The sequence below is a fragment of the Morchella sextelata genome, assembly GCF_020137385.1.
Source record: "Morchella sextelata strain SCLS chromosome Unknown scls_2, whole genome shotgun sequence".
NCBI lineage: Eukaryota > Fungi > Ascomycota > Pezizomycetes > Pezizales > Morchellaceae > Morchella > Morchella sextelata.
Window position 1 is genome coordinate 1223986 of NW_025408617.1, and position 26389 is coordinate 1250374.

The following is a 26389-nucleotide window of genomic DNA, read 5'->3' on the forward strand; positions in this document are numbered from 1 at the left end:
GTTAATAATATCTTATCTGGAACTTTCGGATCCTAATCTATCCAACTGTAGCTGTGTCATCCCCTTCAGGGCGCTAGGGGGGAAGAAAAGATAAACTACAAAAACTGAACACTAAACGTTGCTAAGACACAAAGCCGATTTATCTGCATGAATACCCCACGATCATTATGGGGCCGGCCGGGGCCGTTGTTCACAACCAATTGAACAGCCGCTATATATGATATTATCATATTCATTGCAAAATTGTGGAACTTACAGCATAGTAAGGGCTGTGTCTTCTTTGCTAAGTATGGCCGGTCCAGCCTCGAACAGCATCTTCAATCGCCTAACTCCGATCTACTGATTTAAAGGTTTAGATTTCACGTCTTAATAAAAGTCTCTGGTATACGTTTAGTTGGGGTATTCCTCATGCTCAGCCGCGCGCAGGGAATGCGCATTTCGGTATCTTCGCAGTAGATACAGCCTCGCTTACTATTGGCCTCGATTGAATAATTGTGCGTTGCACGACTAACGCTTTAGTGTAACGTTTATCTAGCCTAGGCTGCGCAAATATGGGGCACTGGCTAATTGACAGGTGTTTTAATTGTAAGCTTCATCTTAGTCCTACACACCAATCAGGTGAAGCTTTCAATATTCTCTAAGGAGAGAAACACACGACTGGAAAATAATTGTCAGAACACTACTATAGAATTCGAATCACAGCTGGATTAATCTTGTAGAATATATTTCCAGCGCATAGAGAGAATCCAGCTGTCACATTGATCGATATAAATCAATCAACTCAATCAATTGATATCTCTCTTATATTAAAAATCTTAAGCGCTCTCTGTCTTTCAAATGCAACCCAAAAATAAAATGCGGTTCCGTCTGGTTTTTGTCTTTTCTGCTTTCTTACTCGCAGCTGAGGTAGAGGTAGTCTATATTCGCTGTTTTATAAAGCTCAGTTGTCAAGGCTGGTAGCTAGTGTATCTGCTGGTACATTCTGCAGATTTTCCATGACGATAAAGGCTTCCATATCTTCTATGCATTGGAGCCTTCCTTATGACTCGTAATTATCCCCATTGATCCTCCAATAATATGAAATGATCTGTGTTTGAGCTAATTAACCCATGGCTGTGAAGTAAAGGTAGCAATACTAGTGGGTACCGTATCGAAACCAAAGTTGTAAAGGAGCTGGATATCCAGCGGTCCACGGGCCGCGCTCCAATTCTTACTGGAATCATTGCGGGCAGCGTGGACCTAGAATTTTACCCCAGCTTCTAAGGCAGACACCGCTCAAAACTAACCCCCACAACCATGATCTGCACAGCCATCCGTTTCTCCAAGTGGCAACAAGATTTCTGTTTCTGGAACCTCAAGCGCGATTTTGAATCACGTCAAAGTGAAGATACTTTCAGAGAAATTCAAAGGACTGTATCTATCCTGATATTCTTGTTTATCCTTCTACTCCAGATACTGGGCAGCCCGTTATCCGTTTCTTACCTGAGCAGGCTGCAGGTGTTGCTGAAGCTGTGGACGGGGTGATACTCATGCTTCGGGAAGATATAGGGTTTTCCGGGGTACGGATTTCCTAATGAAGAGTGTGATACTGATAAAAGATTATTTGGTACTATAAGAGAGCTTGATATCAGCCTTCGGTGGATACATATGGGCTGAGCGAAACAGGTACATACAACTGCCGTGCAAGGATGAAAATTATGTTAATGAGTCAAGTAGTAAGCTTGCCTAGCTGGCCAGTAGCAGAATCAGAGCCTTATCCCACAAGCTATGGAAATGTGTTTTTTTAGACCCTATTCTCAAAACACGGTCGGTTGCCCCGTCTAAAAACGTTTCGTTTCAACAGGTAAAATAGCCGCGCGCGCACATTAGCCCAATCATATCCCCTCACTCGTGGGGTTAGGGTTAATCTGCATGATCGTGCATGAAATCCCTCAATTTTTCCACAACGGGATGAAATTAACAACAAGCTAGATGTGTCATACATGAAGAGCCCCACCGAAACATACCTATAAAAAAAAGAGAACACACCTCCCTAGCCGGCCTTAAGCAATTCAAACAAGCAACGATGCGTGTTCCGCAAACAATTAATAGTCGATATCTAACGGCGGATCAACTGAGGTGGCTCTTGGTACGTTTATTTGGTGCGGGAAATTTTGCTGCTGAGGTATGTTCTAGTATCAACCATCCTCGTCCGTCCCTTTCCCCTCACATGATAGACACAGTTGAGAGATGGGGGGCTGTGATTTTGACCGTACGGATAGGGCTGACTTTTCTCTAGCTTCAGAGCGGGGAGTGGAAATGTCAAGTTCCTCGTAAAGTCACGGACGTAGGTACCAGGTTGTCCGTTAGGTTAGTTGGGGGCTGGTGCACGGGTAGATGGCTAATGAGTTACCTACACTGCAGGAGGAGATCTGGGAAGCGCAGGAACATTGAGTATGAGTTGATGGGCACAAGGCGGCGCGGCAATAGGTACATGAAATAGGTATGCAGGTTCATTAATGCTCATGCTCTTTGTTCTCTCCCCTGAGCTTCTCCGTCTGATGTTTTTTACCAATACCAAGGTTCAGGCTGACGTTCTTTCCTTTTCCCCCTCTTTCTTTCCGTGGCACTAGTTACAGACGTTTTGTCCTCTTAGAATTTTGAGTTATTCGGAATGGTGATAGTCAGATGGGGGATCTGTCAGAGGGTTGATCCAGCAGCACTGCCTTCGGTGTTGTTGCCTGAGGGATATAGTCACAAGGGATTAGTATGGTAGATTCATAGGGAGATCAGGAGGTTAGTTACTATGAGAAATACGAATACGTCTCTACACGTACAAGAACAAAACCCATGCACGGGCCACTTAGTGTTCAATGTTGGATCTCGCACCTCTCAGTCCATGTTCGCAATGATCTCATAGCTAGCTAGTCGAGCCAGAGCCCAGAGAAAATATTTTTCTGCCCTCTCATCTCGCGCCTTTAGCTGCGGACCATCACCCGCCGCAGGAGTTATCCCGTCGTTGCCACTTTCTTGCGCCTCGACCTTTTGTATGGGGACAGCCGTTGGGATTCGTTGATTGGGGCAGTGGCGAGCTGAAAGGGGCGGGGTAGGAAGGGTTCCACGATCCCCTGTCCTACTCGACGAGGCTCTGCGCCACGAATCTGTCAGGGCTCAGCGACAACAGTGCACTCGGATCGTGTTTTGATAAAACGGCCCCTCTCTGCACAATTTTTGAATTCAGATCTTCAGTCTACTCAAGCGGGTCAGTCAAGCGAAAATTCGATATACAGGCTATATTCTATTATTTAGATCTAATACACATATATCCGCTACTACATACACCGGTGGATCTTTGATTTACCGCGTATACACCTTACCTTACAACCAAACATCCAACTTTTAATTACCACCTCTATTACTATCAATATGGCAGCAGCAGCAGCAGCAGACAAGGGATGGGAGAGCTACCCAAAACGTTTACTCAACTATGACCCACTACGCGAGGACGGAGTATCCTACGATGCGCGACTTGCCAAGGATAACAAACGTCTATTTACCGAAAAGGGAAATATCAACGTGGATGTTCTTGATATCTTTCGGGACGAGTTTGCCGCAGATAACAAGAAGCCTGTTACATACCAGGATACAGATGCTTTTGAGGAGTGCCTTACTAGCGTGAGTTCTACTATGGCAACTACGAAGCGAAGCAATTACTAATATCTGTAAAATAGTCACCACCCAATAGGGAATTCAGATTTTATACATTGAAACCAGCGAACCCAAATGTGATATCAAGGAGTCGTGTAGCTATCCCAGAGGACACCCTGAGGAAGCTCTTGACTGTGCATCAAGTTATGCCAGGGTTTATCGACTTTCTTCAGGCATTTGGAAGGAAGGCTAGCTCCAGCGATACTGGCTTTGGAGGTTGCAAAAGACGTATTGAATATGCTACGCCAAACAGCAGCAAGCAGAGAAACATGAAATCATATGGTATGTGGATCATTCGTGTGGAGGATGTCTATTACAACGGGACTAACGGCTATGCTTCAGAAATATGTTACAATATCAAATTTGCTGAAGAGCACGGACGAAAAGAAAAAGAGGATGAGCCACCAAAGGACCCTTGGTCAATACGACAAACATGCATCTATCAGAAATTCGAATATGAGAAGAAATCAAGCACATGGATCATGGTGCAGCCCTCAGACAAGGCTACAACCAGACTGAACGAGGTCTTCAAGGCCAGAGCAGAGGAATACATCGAGGACACTGTGCACAATCCTATGGATATTCACTTGGTGTTTCTCTCAGGCGCAGCTGAGAACTGGAGGTGGTACTACAACTACCTCGAGAACAAATTATATGACATGACCACGGGAGCCTTGAGCTCAGCCGTAGGAAGAAGGGGAAAAACAGTGACCTTTGGAAACTACAACCAGCACCTCGACTTTGAGGTCGAATTCAAGGATGTACAGGAACTCCAGAGGTTTGAGGAGAAGGTCCAGAGCCTACTTTTGGCTCTGGAGACAAATAGGGATACCATCACAACATTACAAAAACATAACGATCAGTTGAGGAACTGTGGTTTGGGACTGGAAGAACATCACTTCACAGCAGTAGACGATTCCCTAGATACATACCTTACCGAACTCGCAATCTACAAACGAAACGTTGAAGCCCTACTCCAACGCATTCGTGGGCGATCAAGATTGGTATTTAAACCCTCACTAACGATAACCATCTTACACTGCTAACAATTTCTATAGCTCTACAATATCCTTGACTACCGAAATGCCGAAACTGCCCACCGTCATGGCCAAAAGAACGTCGATTTCGCCGAACTCGGCCGCCGCGATACCGACCTAATGATGAAGATGACAAAACGTACTACCCGAGAAGCCGTGGCCGTCAAGATTGTGACCTTCGTCACACTATTCTACCTTCCGGCCACATTCGTTGCAGTTTGTTTCCTCTACTCCTGGCAATGGTCTTGCAACTAGTGTAATGACATCCCTTCTGCGGTAGACTTTTCTATCAGCAAATTGTGTAAAGTTCGTTGAAGAAACCGTAAACGGACGGATTATATCACGAATGGCGGTCTCGAAAGATCTGATCCTGTTCGCTGCGATAACCGGTCCACTGATGTGTATTACACTAAGCATCTGGTTTATCTGGGATAGAATTGAAAAGAGACGCGTCATCGAGGAGTGCGGCGATAAGCCAAACCGAAATCTTGAGTAAAGGTCTACTTTTCATTGCTGTATTTGTGCTTTTAGACTTTCGTATTCCCTTGTGCAGTGGCCTGTGACTGGGTCTTCACCACCCTGCCATGGCTTTAATCATGTATTTTTATTTTCTTTTGGGGTTATCTATTTTATTATATTCGGTTGCATTGCATTGGGGGGACTCATATTAACTTTTATGCGTTGAATCTAAAGGGCTGCGAAACGCCGTCAATTAAAAAATCAACTCGCGATCTTTGAAGCTGAGAGACGCAATGCCCAAGAGGATGCGAAAGCTGCGCAAGCCGTCGTCTCGCTATGATTATGATTATGATGATGACGATAATAATTATGATGGCTATGATTTATGGTGCGGGATGATTGTTGAATTGCTGTTCGTGGAGTAAAGGGTTTATGCGGAATTCTTTTATGAAAAAATGCTGTTTTCTTTGACGATGTTGATTTCACGTTCATTATGTTTCATTAAAGATGAGTTAGTTAAGTTACTTATATACCCCTGAAACAACTAACAACAGACGAATCAGTACAGAATCTCTTGGTAGTAACGTTGTAGAGTCTGTCCATGCGGTTGTCGCTGAGGGTGCTAGCGGTTTATGTCGTGGACCAGCAAGATGTCTCATGGCCCAACGCACTAGGGGAGCTGCAGGCTCTTTATCGTGTGTAAAGTAACTCTGCATTCTTATGGCTTCATGTGCCTGCATATTCCTCTTCTCGTGACGTCACTTGTATCATCTCTGGGCAGTGAGGGCCATTAGATACATCGATCCTAGACGCTGTATAATAAGCTGTGGTGGCATGAACCTTTTGGATATAAATATTTGCATAGCATAGCCACTAGCCTGTACCATCCCGAGACCTCCCTTTACATTTTCCTTCGTAGCACCTTGACGGTTGGTTGGGTGACAGAGTTGCCTCTACATCTGAAGTATTTGTCTTCATATCCATGCAAGTATGTACTCTGCCCTCTGGCTCGATCATCCTTCCCCAATATCATGACAACAGATCTTATTTCCGAAGGCCTAAAACGGCCAATTGGAGATCCTGCGGCGATCTGCACCCAGGAGAGTTACCTGCGGCTGTGAGATCTGGAGGGGATCTGACATGCGCCATCAACCCTAGAGTACAAGGAAACCACAATGACAAGTGCACAGCTGCTGAAGTAACAGTGGTAGGTAGATTTGACATCACCAACCTTATACGCGAGTCAGACCCGGGGGGGTCGGGGGAATGTACGGGGGGTTTGGCGAGTTTTGTGCGACGCGAGTCGGATTATCCCCCTGGCTGTGTTAGAGCTCAGAAAGAGGACTTAGGGAGACTCTGCTATTGGGTATGTCATTGACTTGCTTAATCGGTTTTTTTTTTTTTGAAAAGTTGCCCCCTAGCTTTGAGATGCTTCAATGTGCCTGTCCGTGCGGATTGTTATATATAAACGTGGGGGAATTCCGCGATATTTTTTTTCTATTCTTTATTCTTCTTTGATAAGAAGGCGCGTGGTCATAACACTTAGACACTTGGCAGCCGCGGATTTTGTTTGAGATCTCATCTTCTTCAGTGTTGTTGACGATAACTTAATACTCATTTCGGGGTAAGCATATATGGAGGGCCCTCAGATTGTCCCCGTCCCTGTTCCTGATGATGGAAATAGTAAGTTTATATCTCACGATAAGCTACATACAGACAGAGCTAATACAAACTTTTCAGGGGCTGTTAACGAAAAATCCAACAAGCAGACTGCTCCAGCATCACCGTCTTTATCTACAATTGAGACAGTAACTGAAAAGCCCACGGTGGAATTGCTATCTCAAGCCACCTCCCAAGCTAGGGAGCCACTGCCCGAGCTTCCGTACTCGCTGCGGACCCGGAAACGCGCGATCGCAATTTCATGGTCTCTCCTTTTGCTGGATGCCTGTTTCCTCCCTGTAGGGTTGTTCTATATCCTCAAATTTGGCGCCAAGCTCGACGATACGCGAAGTAAATAATTAATCTTTTGCATTGTTAATACTCTTTGTATAAATGCTAACTCTTCATGCTCCCAGACCTTGGAATAACAAACTCCGTATTCGGCTTCTTCAGTCTTTTCCAATTCATTTTCCGCCTCTGGCGCCTCCTCCTAAAATCACCCCGCTACAGGCCCGTCGGCACAACCTCCCGCTTCGCCCTCGACTTCTACCAGATCCAGTTCTTTTTCGGCTTCATTATCATTACCGCCATCATAACCATCGGCACAGCCGTCGACCCACCTCTCCTACGACTCCTCGCCATGCCGCCCACCGTACTACTAATCCAGTGCGGGCCCCAGCTCCTCGTCTCCTGCTATGCTGTCCGGAAGGGGTGGAGAGCTCCGTTTAGAATGTCCTCGACCGAAAAGGGAGAGAAGGTGACGGTAGCGTTGTTTACGATCATTGAGGATATCGTTGCGGTTGAGGGTGGCGGTGGCCGGGAGTATAGGGCGGCGCTGAAGAAGCGTTATCAGGTCAGTGAGAGGTTTAGGGAGATGCTGTGGGTTTTGTCGTTGATTTGGGGAGTGGCGGCGATTCTGACGGCGGGGGTTACATGTGCGGTGGTGTTTACGATACAGAAGGATGCGGCGTATGGGTTTGGTGGGTTTCACTTTTTATGAAGCGATGTTTATGGGGTATAGTTACTAACAGGTGATAGGTTGGGCTTTTCCATTCCTGTGGGCTGCGGGTATGGCGGTGTGGACTACTAAGTTTGTTCAGAAGAGGCTAAAAGAGGAAGAGGAGTTGTGGGAAGGTACTACTGTTGCTACTACTAATGAGTAATCACTGCGAGGATTTAGAATGGACTCATGATTCCATGTAAACTTTCTTAATGAAGTTAATTTTTTTCTTACAGCCTCTTTTTAGAATACCCGGCTTTGCTGGCCGATAAAATAGTGCAACTATACGTAGAAATATATACTTAGCACTAGATGGTTAGTCCAGGCCACATTTTTTATATGGCCATGTTTTAAGTTATCTCGTTATGAGTAGTAAGAGATGCAATACTCAGCGCTAAGAGACAAGAATAAAGCACATTTCAGTCATTGACCCCAAGCCCGAATGGAGCAAAAAAAGGCGAACGCACCCTTAAGGTCTGGGCCAAGAAAACAGCAAGGGACGGCCCAGCCCGGACTACTGACACTTAGGGCTAGTCCGACCTACTAAACCATAATAGTCCATAGATATTTTCAGTTGATCTATTAAACTCTCTAGGCCTCAAAACCACTGCTAGTTTCACTAGAGTTGGGGCTTCTGCTATCATCGAGTGGTTGCCTCAATTAAATGTGCGGTTGTCGATCAGTAAATGTTGAAGATAGCTTTGGCAAGTGGGCAGTAGGAACTCTCTCCCATTACAGCGCACCACAACTACCCAGTTGCGCTGCTACTGCTGTTGAGTCATCTAGTGATTTCCCTGTGAAGTGCGGGCGAAAGTCACCTCAGACCAAGATACCACCGGAGAGGGGGTGATGGGCTACAACGTGAGGCATTCCGCACAAGTTCGCACCGTTGAATACAGCTGCCTCAGTCTATTTTGGTGGGGTTCCGCTAATGTATCCCGGCTGCGGTGTCCGCCTCTTCCTCCTAACTTCATTCCCCGGTACGGTATTGGCAATTGGCTTATATGTGCAGGTGGTGGTTGGTTGGGCTCGGTAGCATCAGATCTTCCTCTTCACTTGGCATCACAAGGTTGATGGGTTAGATCGTTCTCCTAGCGGTAGTGAGGTTGATGTAGCTTCTCAACCGCTGAGTGTTTGGCTAGATAATTTAGACAGGTGTGTGTCCGGTGGGCTTTTGCGGCCACGGACTGGAAGCGAAAATTAACTCCCGTGTATGATCAATACTTCCATGTATTGGTGTAAAAGATAGAGAGACGTATCATAATTATATCTCCCATCTTGTGTAATTTATAGGTAGAGGGACTACGCTTAGTTTTATAACTAGCGTTCGCGCGACATAAAGTTTCGTATGAAGTCCCAGATGTCATCACCACTCGACTCCAAGATCTTGGGAGGGCAGTTCAGCGCCCTTGTTACAGCGATTGAGCCCCGTAGATGGATGGTTATATCACAACCAAGACTCAACGAGGATCGAGCTACGGAGGGTACAATCACAGATTATCACTCGTCGCGCCAAAGCTGGCTGGATCGACCAGAGAGGCCATGTTTATTCAGGATTTGCAGTAATGGGCAAAAGCTCAGAAGTGCAAGAGCTTCTGGCGCAGAACTTGTAGTCACGAGAGAAACGTTCCCTCGGAAGAATCGAGAATCACGAGAGCTCACTCGACTCTACCGTCTGGGGGTGAATGTTGAAATGGTGCGTCCTAGTGGTGTACTAGGTAGCCACCAGAGTTATCCTAGGAGCATCTAGGCTGCCGAAGCTTAGGCCTAGGTGATGTTGGTTATTCCCGGCGGATGATTTCATGCCAGCCGAGACGAAGAGACTGCTGCCGCCATCAATCGTGAGATGCATGGGAAACACCGACCGCGTGAGAATATGGGTAGCCTCATCCAGTGAGATTCGATAACCTCTAGGGAGCGTTGAGAAGGGAGCTAATCCGCTGATTGCGTGCTATAGGGTCGGCGGATCGATGTTTGTTAGTTATTGGGTGCAATCCTCGTCCCAAAGGGGAGCTCATCCAGTGGCCGTGCTGATGCATCTCAGCTCTTTTTCAAATCCCCCGTCTATCGGCTGGCTTAGTTGATGAATAGCATCATCCTTACCAGCAGAGCTGACAGAGATTGAAGGCGAGGCGGCACCTGCTGGGCTCGAGATAGAAAAAGTACATCGGGATAGATGATGGTCAGGTCTTGTGTACTAGATTGATGGCGTGGGGAGATGGTTCAGCAGCAGGGATGGTAAAGGGGTGCTGAAGACGTTGGTTTTGAAGTAATCGATGGAGTAGAAGTAGCTGGTTTGGTTGATGATGGGAGAAGCGAGGAAAGGAAGAGTCCCCTTCCTGGCTGGCGCTGAGGTATTGTACTTGGTATCAGAACTACACGTCGTCACTAGTTAGCACTACACGTTGTTCTGGGAACTGCGCTAGCTACCAGACCTACGCCTACTGCAGCTGGGTATACCTGGGGCCGCTTGAATGCTATTACATCTGGAGTAATGATAATTAGCACTACTCTATTTTATCGGTATTAACCTTGATAACCCAACGGAATGTTAGTACATAATGCACCAATCAGCAGACAACTAGATACCACGAAGGCTGTTAATAACTAAACTGAACGAACGAATCAAACATCTCCCTATTTACTAGTTAATAAGAGCATTACTATTACCCCCAGGTGCCTCGTAAAAGAGCTCATACCGCATCACGAGCTGCACGGCCGTTGATCGGCGTGCACCGCATTCCCGCGGGTCTCACATGCCAATGATCGCCGGCCCGCCAAGGCCCCGACGCGTCACGGGGTCCTGTCCTCGCTGCAGGGTTCAGGGCACCCGCGTGGCTGAGCTGGCAGCAACCGGTCTAGCCCAGAGGAGTCTCGTACCCGCTTGGAAGCAGGGGGTTTGGGGACGAGCCTACATGTAGCTAGGGCTAACCCAGTTAACCCGCGTTATCGCTCATTGACATCTCCCGGGCCTCCGATAGCTCCCTTCGAAGCTCGCTCACCTCCCTCCCCCTTCTCTCCTCCGCCCCCTCCCCCTTCTCTCCTTCGTCCCCCTTCTTCCCTTCTCTACTCTCCCCCTTTCTCTACCTCTCCCCAGATACATACCCCAAGAGAAAGGAAAACACCACAGAACACCACGCCTGAATACCACACATACCACCCACCATGCACCCCACCACCCTCCTCCTCCCCACCGCGCTCTTCGCCGCCTCCGCCTCCGCCTGGGGCATGCTCGGCCACCGCACCGTCGCCCTCCTCTCGACGCGCTACCTCCTCCCCGACACGGCCATCTTCGTCAAGTCCCTCCTGCCCAAGCCCCAGTCCATGGTCTCGGCCTCCACCTGGCCCGACTACTACGCGCACACGCCCGACGGCCGCTACTCCGCGCCCTGGCACTGGATCGACTCGCACGACAACCCGCCGCACACCTGCGAGGTCAACTACCACCGCGACTGCGGCGGCGAGGAGGGCTGCATCGTCAGTGCTATTGTCAACATGGTCAGTCCCCTCCCCCTCCCCGTCCCCCCCCCCCCATTCCCAGGGTTAGGGTTAGTTAGTGAGTTATGCTAATGGTGGGAATAGACGGCGAGAGTCACAGACGAGGAGCTCTCGTTCTACGAGCGCCAGATGGCGCTCAAGTTCATCATCCACTTCATCGGCGACATCCACCAGCCCCTGCACACGGAGGACCTGCTCCGCGGCGGCAACCAGATCTACGTGCTGTGGGGCAAGCAGCACACGAACCTGCACCACGTGTGGGACTCGAGCATCGCCGAGAAGCACCAAGGCGGGAGCGCGGTGCGGCACGCGGTCGGCTGGGCGGACACGCTGCACACAGAGATCGAGGGCGGCAAGTATAGTGACGTGCGTGGGGAGTGGAGTGCGTGTGTTGATCCGGCGCGCGCGGAGGAGTGCGCGCTATCTTGGGCGGGTGAGGCGAATAGGTGGATGTGTGACTATGTGCTCCCGCAGACTTATCCTGGGGGCTTGGAGGGGCTGGATGTCAGTGGTGAGTATTACGAGGGCGCGATAGAGATTGTGGATGTGCTGGTGGCGAAGGCCGGGTGGAGGCTCGCTGGGTATTTGAATATGATTGTGACGGGGAGGACGGGGCTGGAGGAGGGCGAGAGGGCGGCGACGGTGGATGCGGCGAAGGGCGAGGACTGGGTGGGTGGTGATAGGTATGCTGCGAGCGGGCAGGAGCTGAAGAAGAGGGCCATGAAAATGGCCAGCACGGGCTGGTGGGGGCATGTTAGAGTTCGATTGAACAATCTGGTTTAGTTTGTTAACTTTACATGTACACCGGGGGTGCTTTCTTCTTCTTTGGCGGCGTGTCTGGGGTTTTCGATAGGGGAGGATTCCTGCACGTACCTACTTGTAACTAAACACCTGAATGAGCACTGCTGTTTGCCTGTCTTGTCTTGTGCTTTCTGGAACTGCTTCTTTCTTCTGCCGGGTTTGGTTTGTTATCGAAGTGTCAGTGATAGATTTGTCGGATTCCCGCAGCGCCAGTGGCCCAGCCCAGCCAACAACCTCTTTCAGGCTAGCCCGGTCCCGCCGTACCTTTTTTCAGTCTTGGCAGGGCAACCACCGCTCGCCGGCGCAGCAGCAGCAGCGAGCATGCAAACCTGATCATTGTCGACGCCCGCAGTGCACACCCGCACACCCGCACACCCGCACACCCGCACACACATATACAAAATGCCCAAGTCGCACCTCCTCACCGGCCTCGCCCCGGCCCTCCGCTGCTACCGCCGCACTCCTCAATTCCATCAACAGCTCCGCAGCATCCGCATCACCCGCGAGACCGTCCCCAGCGCCTCCCAGCCCGAGTCCCCACCGCAGACACCGCAGACACCGCAGACACCGGCGCCCACCAGCAGCATCAGCATCGGCTCCTCACCGCTCAAGAGCTCCGTCACCGCCTTTCCCGGGCGCTCCTTCGCCATCCGCCGCGGCAGCCAGTTCTACGACTCCCGGCAGAAGACCCCCGGGCTCTTACCACCCTCGCCGTGCCGCAACCCGGCGCACAAGCTCCCCATCATCACGCGCGCCTTCGGGCCCAAGCTCAGCGAGTCGCACTTCTCGCGCGAGCCCCCCGAGAAGCTGAGCTATGCGATGGGCCACAAGATGGACATCCGCGACCTGGACAACTACGTGCTGAGGCACGACGTGGCCTTCAAGCTCGGCGTCGAGTATCTGTCGCCCGCGGTGCACAAGGTGGCGCACAAGCGCGAGCGGCTGCTGGACGGGCTGGTGCACGGCGTGAGGAGGCCGCGGATCATTGTGCCGGCGGTGGTGATTTCGGGCGCTGGCGGCGTGCCGCGGTGGCTGTTTTTCGTGCTGGATAGTATGACGCCGTGGACGTTTCTGTCGAAGCAGGTATGGGCATCTTGCTCTTCTCTTTTTCCTTTATTCTTTTCTTTCTTTCTCTCTTTCTTTCTTTCTGTCTTTCTGTGCCGGTGAGAGAGAGGGGATGCTGATATATATATAAAACCCCCCCCCCAGGCCATGGAAAAGCTCAACATCCCCATCTGCGCCGACGGCTCGCGCACGCACGTCACCATCTCCGGCTACGACCAATCCGTCTACCCCTCGCCCCCGGGCTCCGGCTTCGAGGACCTCAACATCCTCGGCACGGGCTTCATGCGGCAGTACAACGCCTACCAGACAGTCGACTGGCGCACGCGGTCCGCCAAGGTGTTCATCAACCGGGGTGGGATGCCGCACTTCTCTGAGATGCGCATGACGTCGTGGACGCCGGCGGGCAACATTGATCTGCAGATCCAGATGATGCGCGACGAGGACGAGGACCACGAGACCCAGTCGGAGCGCGAGGTGCGCGAGGCCTGGGAGAAGGATACGGATGAAGGCATCAGCCATGCGGAGAAGTGGAGGAGGAAGTGGACGGGGAGTGAGTGGGACACGGTGGAGCTGTTTATGAAGGATGGCCATGGGGGGGATGACTGGGGGGTTTAGGGAGGAGTAAATATCCCCCCCCCCCCCGGGCCCGCCCCAGATGAGAGAGGTTGGATGTAAATATGGTCCCAATGGTTTTTTTTCTTCTCCCCTCTGATTTTGGTTTTGCGGTGCTTTCGAAAAGGTGAAATATAGGACGAGCAGCCAATGATCGATGCCAGCGAAAAAAATTAAGAGCGGTAGGAGTGCCTCAATACCCACCCAATAAAATTTACTTCTTGACGAAAAGGTTTTTTTCTCTCTGATTGGAAAGAGTAGATCGCTCTCCAGAAATAAACCACAAGACCTGAGACAATCGGCATCTGTGGTGGACATCTCCCGAGTAGCATAAAACCACTACTAGCAGTATTTCTTGGTGTATGGCCGTAACCACGGAAGGGGATGTTATTCACGCCCATCCAAATTCAATACAAAACAGAGTTCTGTCCCTCTGGAATTTATTAGTAGACTACACAGAGCAAAAAAAAAAAACGGAGCAAAGCGCGAGAGTGATGCGTCGAGTGATATCCCATGAATAAGCACTCGTTGCACACCAAGATTCCCATTCTATCCGGTACTCCGGTCCTCCCGAGAATATTTAGTGCCATCTAGTACTACTACCCTATGGATATGTATCCGGGTAATTAGACAAGTCTCAAGTCTTTAGAAAGGTTGTATCCAGCACACGGGGCCTTGCATGGGTTCGCCGTAGTACCCCCCATATAGGCCATAAATTATCATTTATGGTATCCGAGAACTAGATTCTGGCGACTGCGTGTAGTTCTGGTGAGTACTTTACTGTACGGAGTTATGAGAACTACGTGTAAGTGGTCTGGTATCGATGCACTGCACGTTTTCGAGCGGGCCAGGAGTTCAATATGATTTCGTTCCTACGTGAATCATAAAAGAAGAAAGCTCAGGGCCCGATAGAATAAAACACAACTCGAAGGATTATGTGTTGATGATGATAGAAGAGAAACGAAAGTCAGACAGAAGGAAATAAGCGGAGACAATTTAAATCTCACTACATGCTGGCCCGCGTAGTTATCAGAACCCCACTCCGCTAGCGCGGTGCTTGCGTGTAATGACCCCCCCAGTTCATGCGTTGATGCTTTGAACTCCAACGATACCAGGCAATCTTGGCTAAACGCATGCAGTTATCTGTTGATGAAGGCGGGCCTAATGACTGGCCGAGCCCTGTCACTTCTCACAGGCTCCAAACCCTTTGCGGTCTGACATGAGACCTGCGGGGCCTTTGCAGGGCAATATACCGGACAATCCAGTGGAGGAAAGAATCAAGAACGCTCTTCTCTTCCAGAGCGACGGCTTGCAATGGCCTATGGCTTACAGCGATCCACCCCAAGAACCTCTTCGGCCACCATGTAACACATATCTTCCCAGCAAACGCATCAATACCCAGCCAGCCAGCCAGGGTAGCAGTAATATATGGCCGAAAGACAAACCGAAACCAGAATGCCAGGCTGGCTTGGAAAATCCAGGTATTGCGTCGCGTCTATTGGTCATTTGGATTACTGAGTGAGAGGAAGTAACTACAGTGCGCAGTGGTGGTGGATCCGTGGCCTGTACACATTTAGGTCCAGCATTTATCGAGTGATATTTCATAATCTGGAACCGATTGATTGATTGATAATTCATGATCCGGAACCGAGGGGTCTTTTCTACAATTGCTTATCTTACAAGACGTAGCCTATCGCTCGCCCTTGGTTTTTATGGTGCAGCTATATCAAGTTTCTATCACTGCCGCCTTCCCCTCTCCCCGTCTTATACATACATTCAAGTCAAGTTCCCCTACCTTGAATGCTCGAATTACGATTCTACGATACACATGGATCGACAACAAGGGAAAATGGTTCATAAAGAATTAATTATATACAAAAAAAGAAACCCTAACTCACCAAAGAATGCCGCAGCCGTAGCTTCGCGGTTCCCGCTTAAAAAAGGTTTTAAGCGGGGAAACCGGTAGAAGAGCCATGTTCCTGATTCAAAGGAGAATCAGGTGGACAGAGGGCCACGGATATTTTTTGTTGCAGCTTCGTTCACGCTCTAACAAGCTAAACAGGAGAAGAAAACCTTCACCTGCTTGCCGGAGCGAGAACGGAGGCATGCGAACATACTGGGAAAGAAGAGGGAGAGAGAGGTGGGGTTTGAGTTGAATATATAGTGGGAGGAAAATAGTGCCAAGGTGCGATAGGCTCAAATTGATTGATTGATAATTCACACGATAGGCTCAGCGTAGATAAGATGAAGCGCGCGGTGATTGTCAAATTCTTTAGCCTGTATGTACCTGGCTGAAAAACTGGGCGGAATTGCCAGTACAGTCGCCTCTCGATATAAGGATACGGTCGGTGCCGAAATCCGTATCCTTATAAGGCGAGTACCACTACAAGTAAGGAGGGACAGTTAAAACAGTTTTTCGGGACCGCCGATTGCTATTTTTCCTAAATTTGCAAGCCCGATATATCCAATTAACTCTCGATCCCGCCATTTGCGAAGTTTTATACAATAGGAGATAACGCCAAGAAATAATAATCAATATCCGAGTGATCATCCGTGATCCACAAAGAATCCTACTACCTTCTCGATCTTTCAATACACACACACATCAAAACTTGAAAAATCTTGCATACATAAACCTCTCTCTTTTCCCACGCTAAGAGACACATACAGATTCGAGTCTTTCTCTTGCATCTACAAAATGCCTAAAGTCATAGACGTATGGGGTCATTTCGTGATACTTTTTGTCGTTGCGCTTGCCTCACGATCTGGTCGGAAACGTAGGAATCTACGTTTTGTGAATAAGCACATGAGGACGTGGTGATAGTTTGTGTATTGGAGTCGACTAAACTTCACATTCGCTACATTTGTATTATCTTGGGCTTCTTACATCTCTTTTGCACTTGTTACCGTTATATATTCGGAATGTTTTACATATAATTTAACCAAGTTTTATCGCTGACTGTACTTAGGCAGGCTGCCATTCAGTGTGGTGGGTACCTGTATACGCATCATGTTAGTTATTTAGTGTCAATGACAATGGCGAGGATTGGTTAGGCATTACCTTTCTTTACCTCTCCAGCACCTTCGGACTTCAAGTCATACGAATGAGCACCAAAATAATCCAATTGGGCCTCCATAAACATCGCTGGTAGGTGTTTCCCCGCACAATACTTGAAATACTCTAAACTAGCACTCATGGACGGGCTAACCGCTTGTCAGCACCAGGCACGCACTTTCAAGGTCAAGACCACTTACATATGCGCGTCCCATTCAGTGGCTCTCATGACAACCTTTTTCAACGCCGGCATCGTCCTTTGGATCTCCGACGCAATCTTCTCGGCCAACAACACATTCATGATCCCTTTGTCTTTTTCAAACACACCCTCAAGCAAATCGGCGATATGCTCGCTCTCAATGATACAGCCAGCTCTCCAAATCCTGATACATTCCTTCAGCTTCACACCCCAGCCCTCGTCCTTGCTCGCCCTCGCGATCAGATTCATTCCCTGGCAATAACTCGCCAGGAACGCACAATACACTGCCTCCCTCAAATCCTCAATGAACTCAGCCCGCTCCTCATTCTTCTCCAAATGCTGCTTCTTTGCCGCAGCTGCACTGCCAATCATGTCGAAGAACTGAAGCCGTTCCCCGCGTGCTGCGGATGCAATCCGGTAGAAGTGAGCGGATGTGATGGTTGGTGCGGAAACGTGGCGGAGCGCAGCCTCTTGCACGGTCCAGACGCCGGTGCCTTCGCTATTATCGGCGTCTTGGACGACTTTGTCTTGGATGTCGTTGAGGAGGTGGCCGGTACCTGTGGGCTTCTTACGGGCGCAGATCTCGGCGCCGATTCGGACGAGGAAGGTGTTTTTCTATCACTCGTCAGTATGCTTTCGAAAATCAATTACAGATGGTAATAGCCCAGGATCATACCAGCTCACCCGCTTCATTCCATCCCTCAAATATCTTTGCGAGCTCGTCCAAGTCCGTAGATAAACATTTGAACAGCAACTCCCATGCCTCATTCAGTACGCCTAGCATCCCTTGCTCAATGCCATTATGTACCATCTTTACGTAATGCCCACTTCCTCCAGGGCCAATGCTCGTAACACATGGTTTGCCCTTCCACTGTGCTGCAACCTTCTCTAGCACCGGCATGACCTTCTCCAGTACATCCTCGTCACCACCTGGGCTGATACTTGGTCCACGCCTCGCAGACTGGTAGCCCCCAGACACGCCCATGCAGATATAACCCACGCCTTTCTCCTTTATCTCTCTCTGACGGCGTTCAGAGTTGAGATACCACTCGTTGCCGCCATCAAGTATGATATCTCCCTTTTTGAGGTGTGGTGAGAGGGACTTGAGGACCTCGTCTGCCGGGGAGCCGTGAGTGATGCTGAAAAGGAACAGCCTGGGTTCGTTGTTTCCACCAAGGGAGGAGACGAATTTGTCGTAGTCTTTGTAGCCGGAAATTTTTTGGCTGTTCTTCTGTTTTTTGAGATGTGGGAGAGCGTCGTCGATGTTGGAGGAGTTGACGTCGAAGATGGAAACGTGAAAATCGTGATCGGCGAAGAGGAGCGCCATGTTGCTGCCCATGGAGCCGGCACCGACTATGCCGATCTATATGAAGTCAGATCAATGGTTATTATCGTATTAGAGGCTTTTGGATCGATTGACTGGGCAGAAATTTAAGTAATTTGGACAGAAATCCATAATTTATGAATTTCATGAGACATACAACTAGTCTCTGTCCAAAATACTCAAAATTCTAACCAACCCACGCAGTTAAGGCCCTCTAATTAATCTCATTCTGAGAAAATACCTTGGAAAATGTAGTTTTAGACATTTCTGCGTCGAATTGCGGTGCTGGAATGCGATATGCTATGTGAGAAGGCATGGCCAAGCAAATGCCCAGAAACCCACATTATTATATATATAACCTCCCACGATTATTTCCCAGTACTTCAATCAACGTCATAAAAGCTCATGGATCCAGTATATTGCTGTGACGTAGGATGTCCATTCCAGAACCGTTTCCGCATCTTTTCCGAGGGTTAGGGTTAGATATGTGTTCTTATCGATAAGCAACGCCCCGCTAATGCGAAAGGGACAGTTAACCTAGTGGTGACATCACCAGTACTACCGCGTCTTCCAGAACAAAGCTTGAGTCAACGTTCATAAAGCCTACGATATTCCTCCCCCTGCCCCCCGGCAGATAGATTATTTCAGCAATGCAGAGGATATCACCTCTGCTGGCTAGAGTAAAAACTACACGAAATATGGCTTCAAGTACTTCTTTGAGTGAAAAAGTAAGTTTTTGAACCCCACCCTGTGTTTTTGTGAATTATTTTATATCTTTAAGATATTGTAATGATAACGAGGCTGGCAGCGTGTAAACGTATTCGGGAGACCCTTATTGCTCCATTCGGAGGATCCGATGACGGGATTCTTTAGGAATGGATACTGTGATGTATGCAATTCTCCTTTCTTCCGGCGCAATTCGCAGCCTGGTGCGCGCCGATAGGTAACCAATTGGATGTGTGCAGACCAACGCAAGGTTCGATCCCAACTAAGTACAGCCCTTTTCCGCGGAGTAGGTACAGGGTCGACCGGTCTCAGGGGTCTCGTGGGATTTCAATGCAGACGGGTGTGAGAACTGCAGGTACAGTACAGATCTTTTGCAGCCATTGGCTCAGTTGTCTTGCAGCGTGCATTCACTGATACCTATTCTAGCTACTTAGATCTCTTTGCCCTGTCGACCCTGTGCACGCCCCGCAAGAGAAGGCTATAAATCCCCCTGGGCGTCCCAGCACTAGTAATCTAAGCAACCAGCTGCTGACAACACGGCCCACAACAGTGACTCTGGAAAGTGAGTACATCCTCGAGGCCTTGACACTCTATCCTATAAGATGAACCCAGCGTCCCCTCTCCTGGAAACCCTGAGTGCGTCCTGCTCATGCATTCTACGGAACAGCTAACCAGCAGCCTAACTCCTCAAGCCACACTATCGCCAGCGTCGTCTCAGACAAATTCCTCGACTATTCCGCCGCGAAGGGTAATAACCTCCGCCCGGTTGGGCTAAGGGATGGGTGCAAATGGTGTCTATGTGTGAATAGATGGAAGGAGGCATTCGATGCTTACAAGAGGTAATTCCAAGGCTTCCACCCCTTCTCCAAGATGGGCATTGCTAAAGTGGATATGAATGTAGGGGCGAGGTTTCTGCGGACACAGTCCCAAGAGTTGTACTAGGTTCCACGCATATCAGGGCGCTTGAAGGGGGTGTTAGAATGGATCAACTCGAGGAGTTCAAATTCGAGGAGAAGAAGTAGGGAGATATGGTGTGACGTTGAAACAAGCCTTTTTCCCGCAAAGGATAGGTTTTGAAGGTTGAAACGATTTTCACATGTAGGTACCTAGAATCACGGGTACCTCAGATAGCTCGGCCTTAGTCGTTGATTGTGGGGTACATGACCTATGCCGCCGGTTACCGCTGTCTAGATTCCCATTATTCCTGCAAGGCTCTGTTTAGGCTCCGACATCTCTGAGTTCTCGTGTAACAAAGATGATTCCATGTTTTCATTGGTTGATTCATAGAGGAGTTATTGCATCAGCCTGGCTGGAGAACACTTCAACCGACTTTGTTGGACAGAAGGTACGCAATTTTGACAGGCGACCTTGAAGACAACCAACAAGTCATTACGAGTACATAAATGAGACGGGCCACATGCATAATTAGCTACATCTGTTCTAGATAAAGGTCAGTTCATCCAGCGTCCGCCTTGAATAGTGCGCCTTTGCACAGCCAGCTACCAGGCTCTTGGAACAAACAAAGAAATGATATAATTATGTGTATGTATTCCTGATTTGTTCGCAAACCTTATGCTTTGTTGTTCTATGTACCTTACCTAACTTAGCAGGAAAAGCAATATTTTACGTGAAAGACTTTTGGAGTAGATCATGAGATCGTCCATTAACGTAATGGGCATTCAACAGAATCTCGATCTTGCATTGAACAGCATGAAAATTATTCTGAATGAACAGAATTTAATACCGCGACCTGGATTGATTGATCAAGGCTATCTTAATCATCAATCGACAGGATCATGTTATATTAAGAGCAAGACTCAGTCCTGTCAGTAACCTTTATAGCAGCTCAAGGTTCGCCGTTCTGTAAAGGACTGCCAGTTGGCGAAAGCTCCGTCCATCTTGTGATATCCGTGGACGCAGGGGCTCCGCCCTATCACCGTCACACATACATTCGTTCAATGTTGGTGATAGTGTGTTCCACCAGCTTCTTAGAGAAATTACCCAAGAAATTTGGTCAGTGAAGAAAAATACACGATATTTTCCTTCCAGGTGTGATGAGTGAGAAGAGGAACCATAACAACCATATCAATGAAAAACGCGGCTGGACTACTAGATATTTTAAAGAACAAGTCTAATAACCCGAATCTATACCGTGACCAAATATCATAAACACTCGCTGACTGATAAGGCTCGCTCTAAATAATCTAAGCCGGCTCGAGTTTCAGATGGAGTATAAGATCGAGACTATCCCCGCGCACAAGGGGCCTATTCAGAGCGAAATTGGACCACAACCCGATCAAAATGCCTACAGCTAGTTCTACCTCCAGCAGAACTTCTCTTGAATCTTCTCCCTCTCACCCTATAACCGCGACACGTCGTCCTGCTCCGGGGTCGCCCCGAGCTCCCCCAACTACTGAAGCTGCCCCAGCATACGACTCCATTATAAACCCACCAACCGTTACCCTTGGCCTCCCTGGGGCAGAAGATGATGTTTCGCCTCCTTGGTATCACTCGGGCGACAAAAACCCGCCCATTGCGCCGTTCTTCTTAGCAATATTTCAAGAAGACCAAGCTAGACTTGAGGAGCTCATGGCTAGTGACTCTGAAATTGTAAACACACGGGATGACGGTGATAGAACACCACTCTATTGTGCTGTTGTCGCATACAAAAGCAACATAGATATAGTCAGATGTCTTTTGGGAGGTGGAGCGAATGTAAATGACTGGAGCCGCGAATACCTCCCACCACAGAAAAAGAGAAAAAGCCACTGGCCGCCACTGACACCGCCTCACTCAGCGAGTCCCAATAACAAAGGTTGGTATAAGACACAGCGTACACCACTCATGGCTGCATGCCAGCGCAATCATCTTCCCATCGCACGACTCTTATTGGAAACTCCTTATAACGCAGACCCCGGATTGGTCGCTGAAGATGGTCAGCATGCACTGCGCCTGGCATCAACTTCTGGTAGTCGGGAGATTGTCAAGTTACTGCCCTCGCTCCGCGCAGGTGGCTGGAAGCGCCTGAAGTACCGCAGCAAACCGCACATAGCCAAGATCAAGAAGGCAGCACAGGTCGTTTACGAAACGTGCAAATTTGTTGTTTTCGACGTACCTAAGTTTGTGGTGTGTAAACTCCCATATGCGATCTACGATGTGGGCAAATATTTCGCACGCCTTCTCTGGAGCTGTGCAAAAGAAATCGGGAGCTGGGCCGTCAAACTGCCTGCTAGGATCTACAAGCTCTTGATCAGTATCCCAGGAGCTATCTGGAGGGGTGTTAAGGCGGTCCCGGGGGTTTTCAAGACGTTCTTCATGTCCACACTGCCAAGGATCATCAAAGCGCTATTTGAGGTATCGCGTGATATCGTAGTGGCTATCGGGAAGTGCTCGTGGTTTTTCACAAAGTGGCTACTCAAAACGATCTTCATTCAAATCCCGAAGTTGATATTTGAGGGAATCGTAGCAATTTTCAACCAAGTCAAAAACTTTGGAAAATGGCTCCTGGATCTACTTGCCTCCTTTGCAAGTCTACTGCACACATTCTTTGAGTGGGTTGTGCGCAATTGTACGTGGCAGAACGTCATGCAAGGGCTGAAGTCAACGCTGAAGTTCTTCTTTGTCGATATACCAGTTGGGCTGTGGAATGCCATGCGGATGGTTTATTCTGGGCTCGAACATTTGCTCGAGGGTATATTTGGATGTTTTTCATGCTTGTTCCTAGCCATCATCAAGATGATTCTGTGGTTTCCCAAAAAGCTTAAGAGTCTAGTAGTATCTCTTGGAAAGATATTTGCTGGGGCGTGGAAGGAGTTTAGGGTCTTGATTGATCCGAAGGCCAATGTTTGATTTGGATCTTTGGGGGCTATATATCAATTCTAGGCTTCGAGAGCCTGGGTATCGTGTATTTCATTCCGTCTTTCTTTTTTGTGGAGCCTAATTTCTTTTATTGGGTTTTGGGCAGCAATCTTGCTGCCGCCCTCTTTTGTTTTTTGTTCCAGCATTCGAGATTTGATATTTTACCACCCTTTAGCACCCTTTAGCAGGGATTTCATTAATGAGACTTATTGTTGGAAGGATTTACTGACTGCACTCGCATATAAGGCTTCTCCCTTAAATCAAGGAAGGCTCTACTTTAATGTCCGATCTCTTCTTCTTCATGAGAACTCACTCGAGCCCACCAGCAACCAAGACACGCGCAGTGCACTAGTCTTATCAATAAGAAAGTTTAGTGTAAGATTTCGATAAGATGTAAGAAACGCAGACTCCGTACACCTGAGAACTATGCACACCGGGGTTACCTCCGAACACCTTCGTAGTAGCACAATTATCGGGATGCAGCTGTCAGAGGTTATCGAACGACAATCCAATAATCTTTGGAGAATAAAGATGTCGACTGGTATTGATTGTGTGTATGCATGTCGAACCAAATGTTCAAACACTTGCATATCCAAAAAGAAAAATGGCTCACAGATAAGCTTAGCCCAATTATAGTCGTATTTTGTTTTGAACACGCACTTTGAACTTCGAGTTCGGTCTCAAGTCCGATAGGCAAAGGCTTGTTCCCAAGTGTCAAATTAGGATATGTATCATAAGGCAATCAATTCGAAGTAGATCCATAGCATATATACGCCCATAGTGAAGTGCAACTTTAGCACTAATTAAACCCGAATTCGCGAAGCGCGTCATATATATATGCCCCACTATTGGCGGGCGCAAACCACACCACTAATACACTCCACTGCACACCACTAGTCGTACAATGCAGAAAGCCTACTAGCACTTCCACAAAATTCAGCACTGCCTCCTTTACATCCTGCACATGCTACTGGTACATAGTCGGCTGCTCATTGACATCGCGCACGGTACTTCTAGTTTGCACTTATTGTGCTCCGCATATAAGTATACATACATGTATATACATATATGTGTAATATACTCTACATATATGGTTAAAGCTCGAACTTTCAAACTTCAACCCAACCTCTATCTGTAGAGGAGTGATAGGCACGAGCCAGCTTTAGGTTCGAGCGTGGGGCTTGAACCAATTGATCAATTGAGCCTATAGTTTCACAAGCCCAGCTCAACTCTATATCCATAAACCGTTACATACCCAGGTATTATCTGCATGTTTCTTTGCTATCATAGAACTGGAGATCATATCAACACTGCTTTCGACACCTTGTTTATGCCTGAGCTTGGCTTGATCCTACACTTAAACCTACTCTTCAGGCTACAACATCTCGAGTTCTTCTTCGAGCCGAATCATACCCATCGATATTAGAGCCGGAGTCAAAAGGCAGAATTGCGGGAAAACCGTTGATCTGCGTGATTTGGAAAGTTAATCAAGGCAATTCTCTGTTGTTTAGTGCAGAAGATCAAGGCTGAGCACAAACTAATACAGAACTTTTTAGATGTGCCTTTTCATTGGTCCATATTATGTATACTAATTATTCTAATTTACATCTAAGATCATATTGATAGTATCTGTAGATAAGAACTCATCTAAACACTTGTAAACCTGGATAGAATATGTCCACTAGGTACATATTAATTTCTGAGGTAACTGATTTGTAGTCAAATAACATACTTATTGCTGTTCCTTAACATACGCCTCTCATGAGAAGTTTACGGTCCAAGGCTGTGCTTAAAAAAAGCACATTAGAATGTGACATGTCGGATTATGCATGAGCCTGAGGCCTCCGTGTCCAGTCCCGATTAGAACTAGCGCGAGTGGTACCCGCCTCGATGTTCCAGTAGACGAGGCTGGGATGAGTCTGAATCGAGATCATTGAGATCATTGGCACTGGTGTTGAACCAAAGCTGTCTAGAATTGCCGTTCGTGTAGACCCAATGAAACACGCATAGGTTGTATTTATTTGTCCTCCGCCTCTGTGTCCGTTGCGCGAAATCTCACTGATCTCCCGAGCACCCGTGACCCTTCCTGGCACGTCTTGTTACTCTAGGTTCGGAGCCTTAATTCAACAGTGCACCGCCCTGTAGCTGTTGCTAGAGTATCATACAAGGCTGAAGCTACAACTTTTCCTGGGCTTTTATATATCTATATATCCCTTGTCGGCTCGTAGTAGACTTTTACTTTGTTTGCCAACCCCCACTACCGCTGCCATCATCGTCGACAATGAAGCCAACAGACGTTGTCTACACGGACTCGAAAGTCTCGATCACCATAATTACAAGCTGCCCAGCTAGTAATGGGCTATCTCCAGCCGCTAGTAGTACTCGCTGCAGCTTTCTGGCCGCCCGCGTTATACAGCTGGTGTTATTTTTGACGATTGCTGTGATCGATGTCTATGTCCTGACCCGTGTCTTCAACAGGTACTTCCTCGTAGACCCATACCCCTCCATATCCTACGATGAAATGATGCTAATTAGATACCTTCAATAGTCCCATGGGTGTTATACCAGCCCTGAAGGGAACACTTTTCCTCACTCTCATAATAATCGCATTGACTCTCCCACATACAATCACCGATGTGTACCGTCGATACTACAAAAAGCCCAGTCTCTATTCTCCCGGCGCCGCGATCCTGCTCGAGATCCACTTCTTCTTATCGTACATCATCCTGTTGATATGCGTGGGCATGGTACACATCAAGGCGATTGGTGATCTGTGCGAGCCGGAGGGCGGGATGATTGTAGATCGACCCGATGAGATCTGTGGACTGTTGAAGGCGGAGTTGATGATTTTGAGCTTGACTACGTATGTGTTTTCCCCAGATTTGCTGTATGCTGTTAGATATACTAATTTCTTTTGGGATAGATTCTTTTGGGTGCCGACTATGAAGATGGTTTATGAGGGTGTGAGCGGTAATGGATGTCCGAGGCGCAGTGTACAGGTTAATGGTACAATCGTTTAATCTTAAGGGACTATATAGTAGGTCAGAGCGGGAGAAGGTGGAGGAAAACTGCCATAACTACAAGTATCACTGCTACGCTTATAGAATGAATTTAATATGTTTATGCAACTTTTTTATTTAGTTACGTAGATCTATAGAATTTCTGTAGTTATAGATATCAAAATGATAGAGAAATAATGTGCTTCTAATCTTAATTTATCGCCCTAGTAATGTGCAGCATAGAATCTAAAAACCATGGATGGTCTCACATATTGTGACGTCGTTTCCAATAAGCTCGGGAAATCGTCATAGTACATGTAGTTAATCCCAAACCATGGCTCTGGAGAACAGAAGAAGGCATCCAAAACATCTGCCTGCGTGTACATTCAACAGATGTGCGTAACTCCCTA

At 48.0% G+C, this 26389-nt stretch overlaps 8 protein-coding genes across 8 annotated transcripts; 7 read left to right on the forward strand and 1 right to left on the reverse strand.

Annotated features, from left to right (window-relative positions):
- Positions 1–3405: 3405 nt before the first annotated feature.
- On the forward strand, positions 3406–4979 carry H6S33_005575 (uncharacterized protein; the record flags this gene model as incomplete). The annotated part of the gene is made up of 3 exons (XM_044836935.1): positions 3406–3654; positions 3711–4691; positions 4746–4979. 3 exons carry the CDS (start codon positions 3406–3408, stop codon positions 4977–4979), a joined length of 1464 nt encoding a protein of 487 aa, XP_044698884.1.
- Positions 4980–6817: 1838 nt separating this feature from the next.
- On the forward strand, positions 6818–8005 carry H6S33_005576 (uncharacterized protein; the record flags this gene model as incomplete). Its single annotated transcript, XM_044836937.1, has 4 exons — positions 6818–6866; positions 6924–7193; positions 7259–7822; positions 7881–8005. 4 exons carry the CDS (start codon positions 6818–6820, stop codon positions 8003–8005), a joined length of 1008 nt encoding a protein of 335 aa, XP_044698885.1.
- Positions 8006–11007: 3002 nt separating this feature from the next.
- On the forward strand, positions 11008–12123 carry H6S33_005577 (uncharacterized protein; the record flags this gene model as incomplete). Its single annotated transcript, XM_044836938.1, has 2 exons — positions 11008–11340; positions 11425–12123. 2 exons carry the CDS (start codon positions 11008–11010, stop codon positions 12121–12123), a joined length of 1032 nt encoding a protein of 343 aa, XP_044698886.1.
- A 420-nt stretch (positions 12124–12543) lies between these two features.
- Positions 12544–13821, forward strand: H6S33_005578 (uncharacterized protein; the record flags this gene model as incomplete). The annotated part of the gene is made up of 2 exons (XM_044836939.1): positions 12544–13224; positions 13351–13821. The coding sequence occupies 2 exons, from the start codon at positions 12544–12546 to the stop codon at positions 13819–13821; spliced, it is 1152 nt and encodes a 383-aa protein (XP_044698887.1).
- A 2962-nt stretch (positions 13822–16783) lies between these two features.
- H6S33_005579 (uncharacterized protein) lies at positions 16784–18661 on the reverse strand (the record flags this gene model as incomplete). Its single annotated transcript, XM_044836940.1, has 5 exons — positions 16784–16815; positions 16880–17022; positions 17074–17687; positions 17749–18435; positions 18638–18661. 5 exons carry the CDS (start codon positions 18659–18661, stop codon positions 16784–16786), a joined length of 1500 nt encoding a protein of 499 aa, XP_044698888.1.
- A 1063-nt stretch (positions 18662–19724) lies between these two features.
- H6S33_005580 (uncharacterized protein) lies at positions 19725–20144 on the forward strand (the record flags this gene model as incomplete). The annotated part of the gene is made up of 3 exons (XM_044836941.1): positions 19725–19758; positions 19790–19961; positions 20024–20144. The coding sequence occupies 3 exons, from the start codon at positions 19725–19727 to the stop codon at positions 20142–20144; spliced, it is 327 nt and encodes a 108-aa protein (XP_044698889.1).
- Positions 20145–21423: 1279 nt separating this feature from the next.
- H6S33_005581 (uncharacterized protein) lies at positions 21424–22971 on the forward strand (the record flags this gene model as incomplete). Its single annotated transcript, XM_044836942.1, has 1 exon — positions 21424–22971. The coding sequence occupies one exon, from the start codon at positions 21424–21426 to the stop codon at positions 22969–22971; it is 1548 nt and encodes a 515-aa protein (XP_044698890.1).
- A 2290-nt stretch (positions 22972–25261) lies between these two features.
- Positions 25262–26000, forward strand: H6S33_005582 (uncharacterized protein; the record flags this gene model as incomplete). The annotated part of the gene is made up of 3 exons (XM_044836943.1): positions 25262–25458; positions 25529–25843; positions 25904–26000. The coding sequence occupies 3 exons, from the start codon at positions 25262–25264 to the stop codon at positions 25998–26000; spliced, it is 609 nt and encodes a 202-aa protein (XP_044698891.1).
- Positions 26001–26389: the final 389 nt, after the last annotated feature.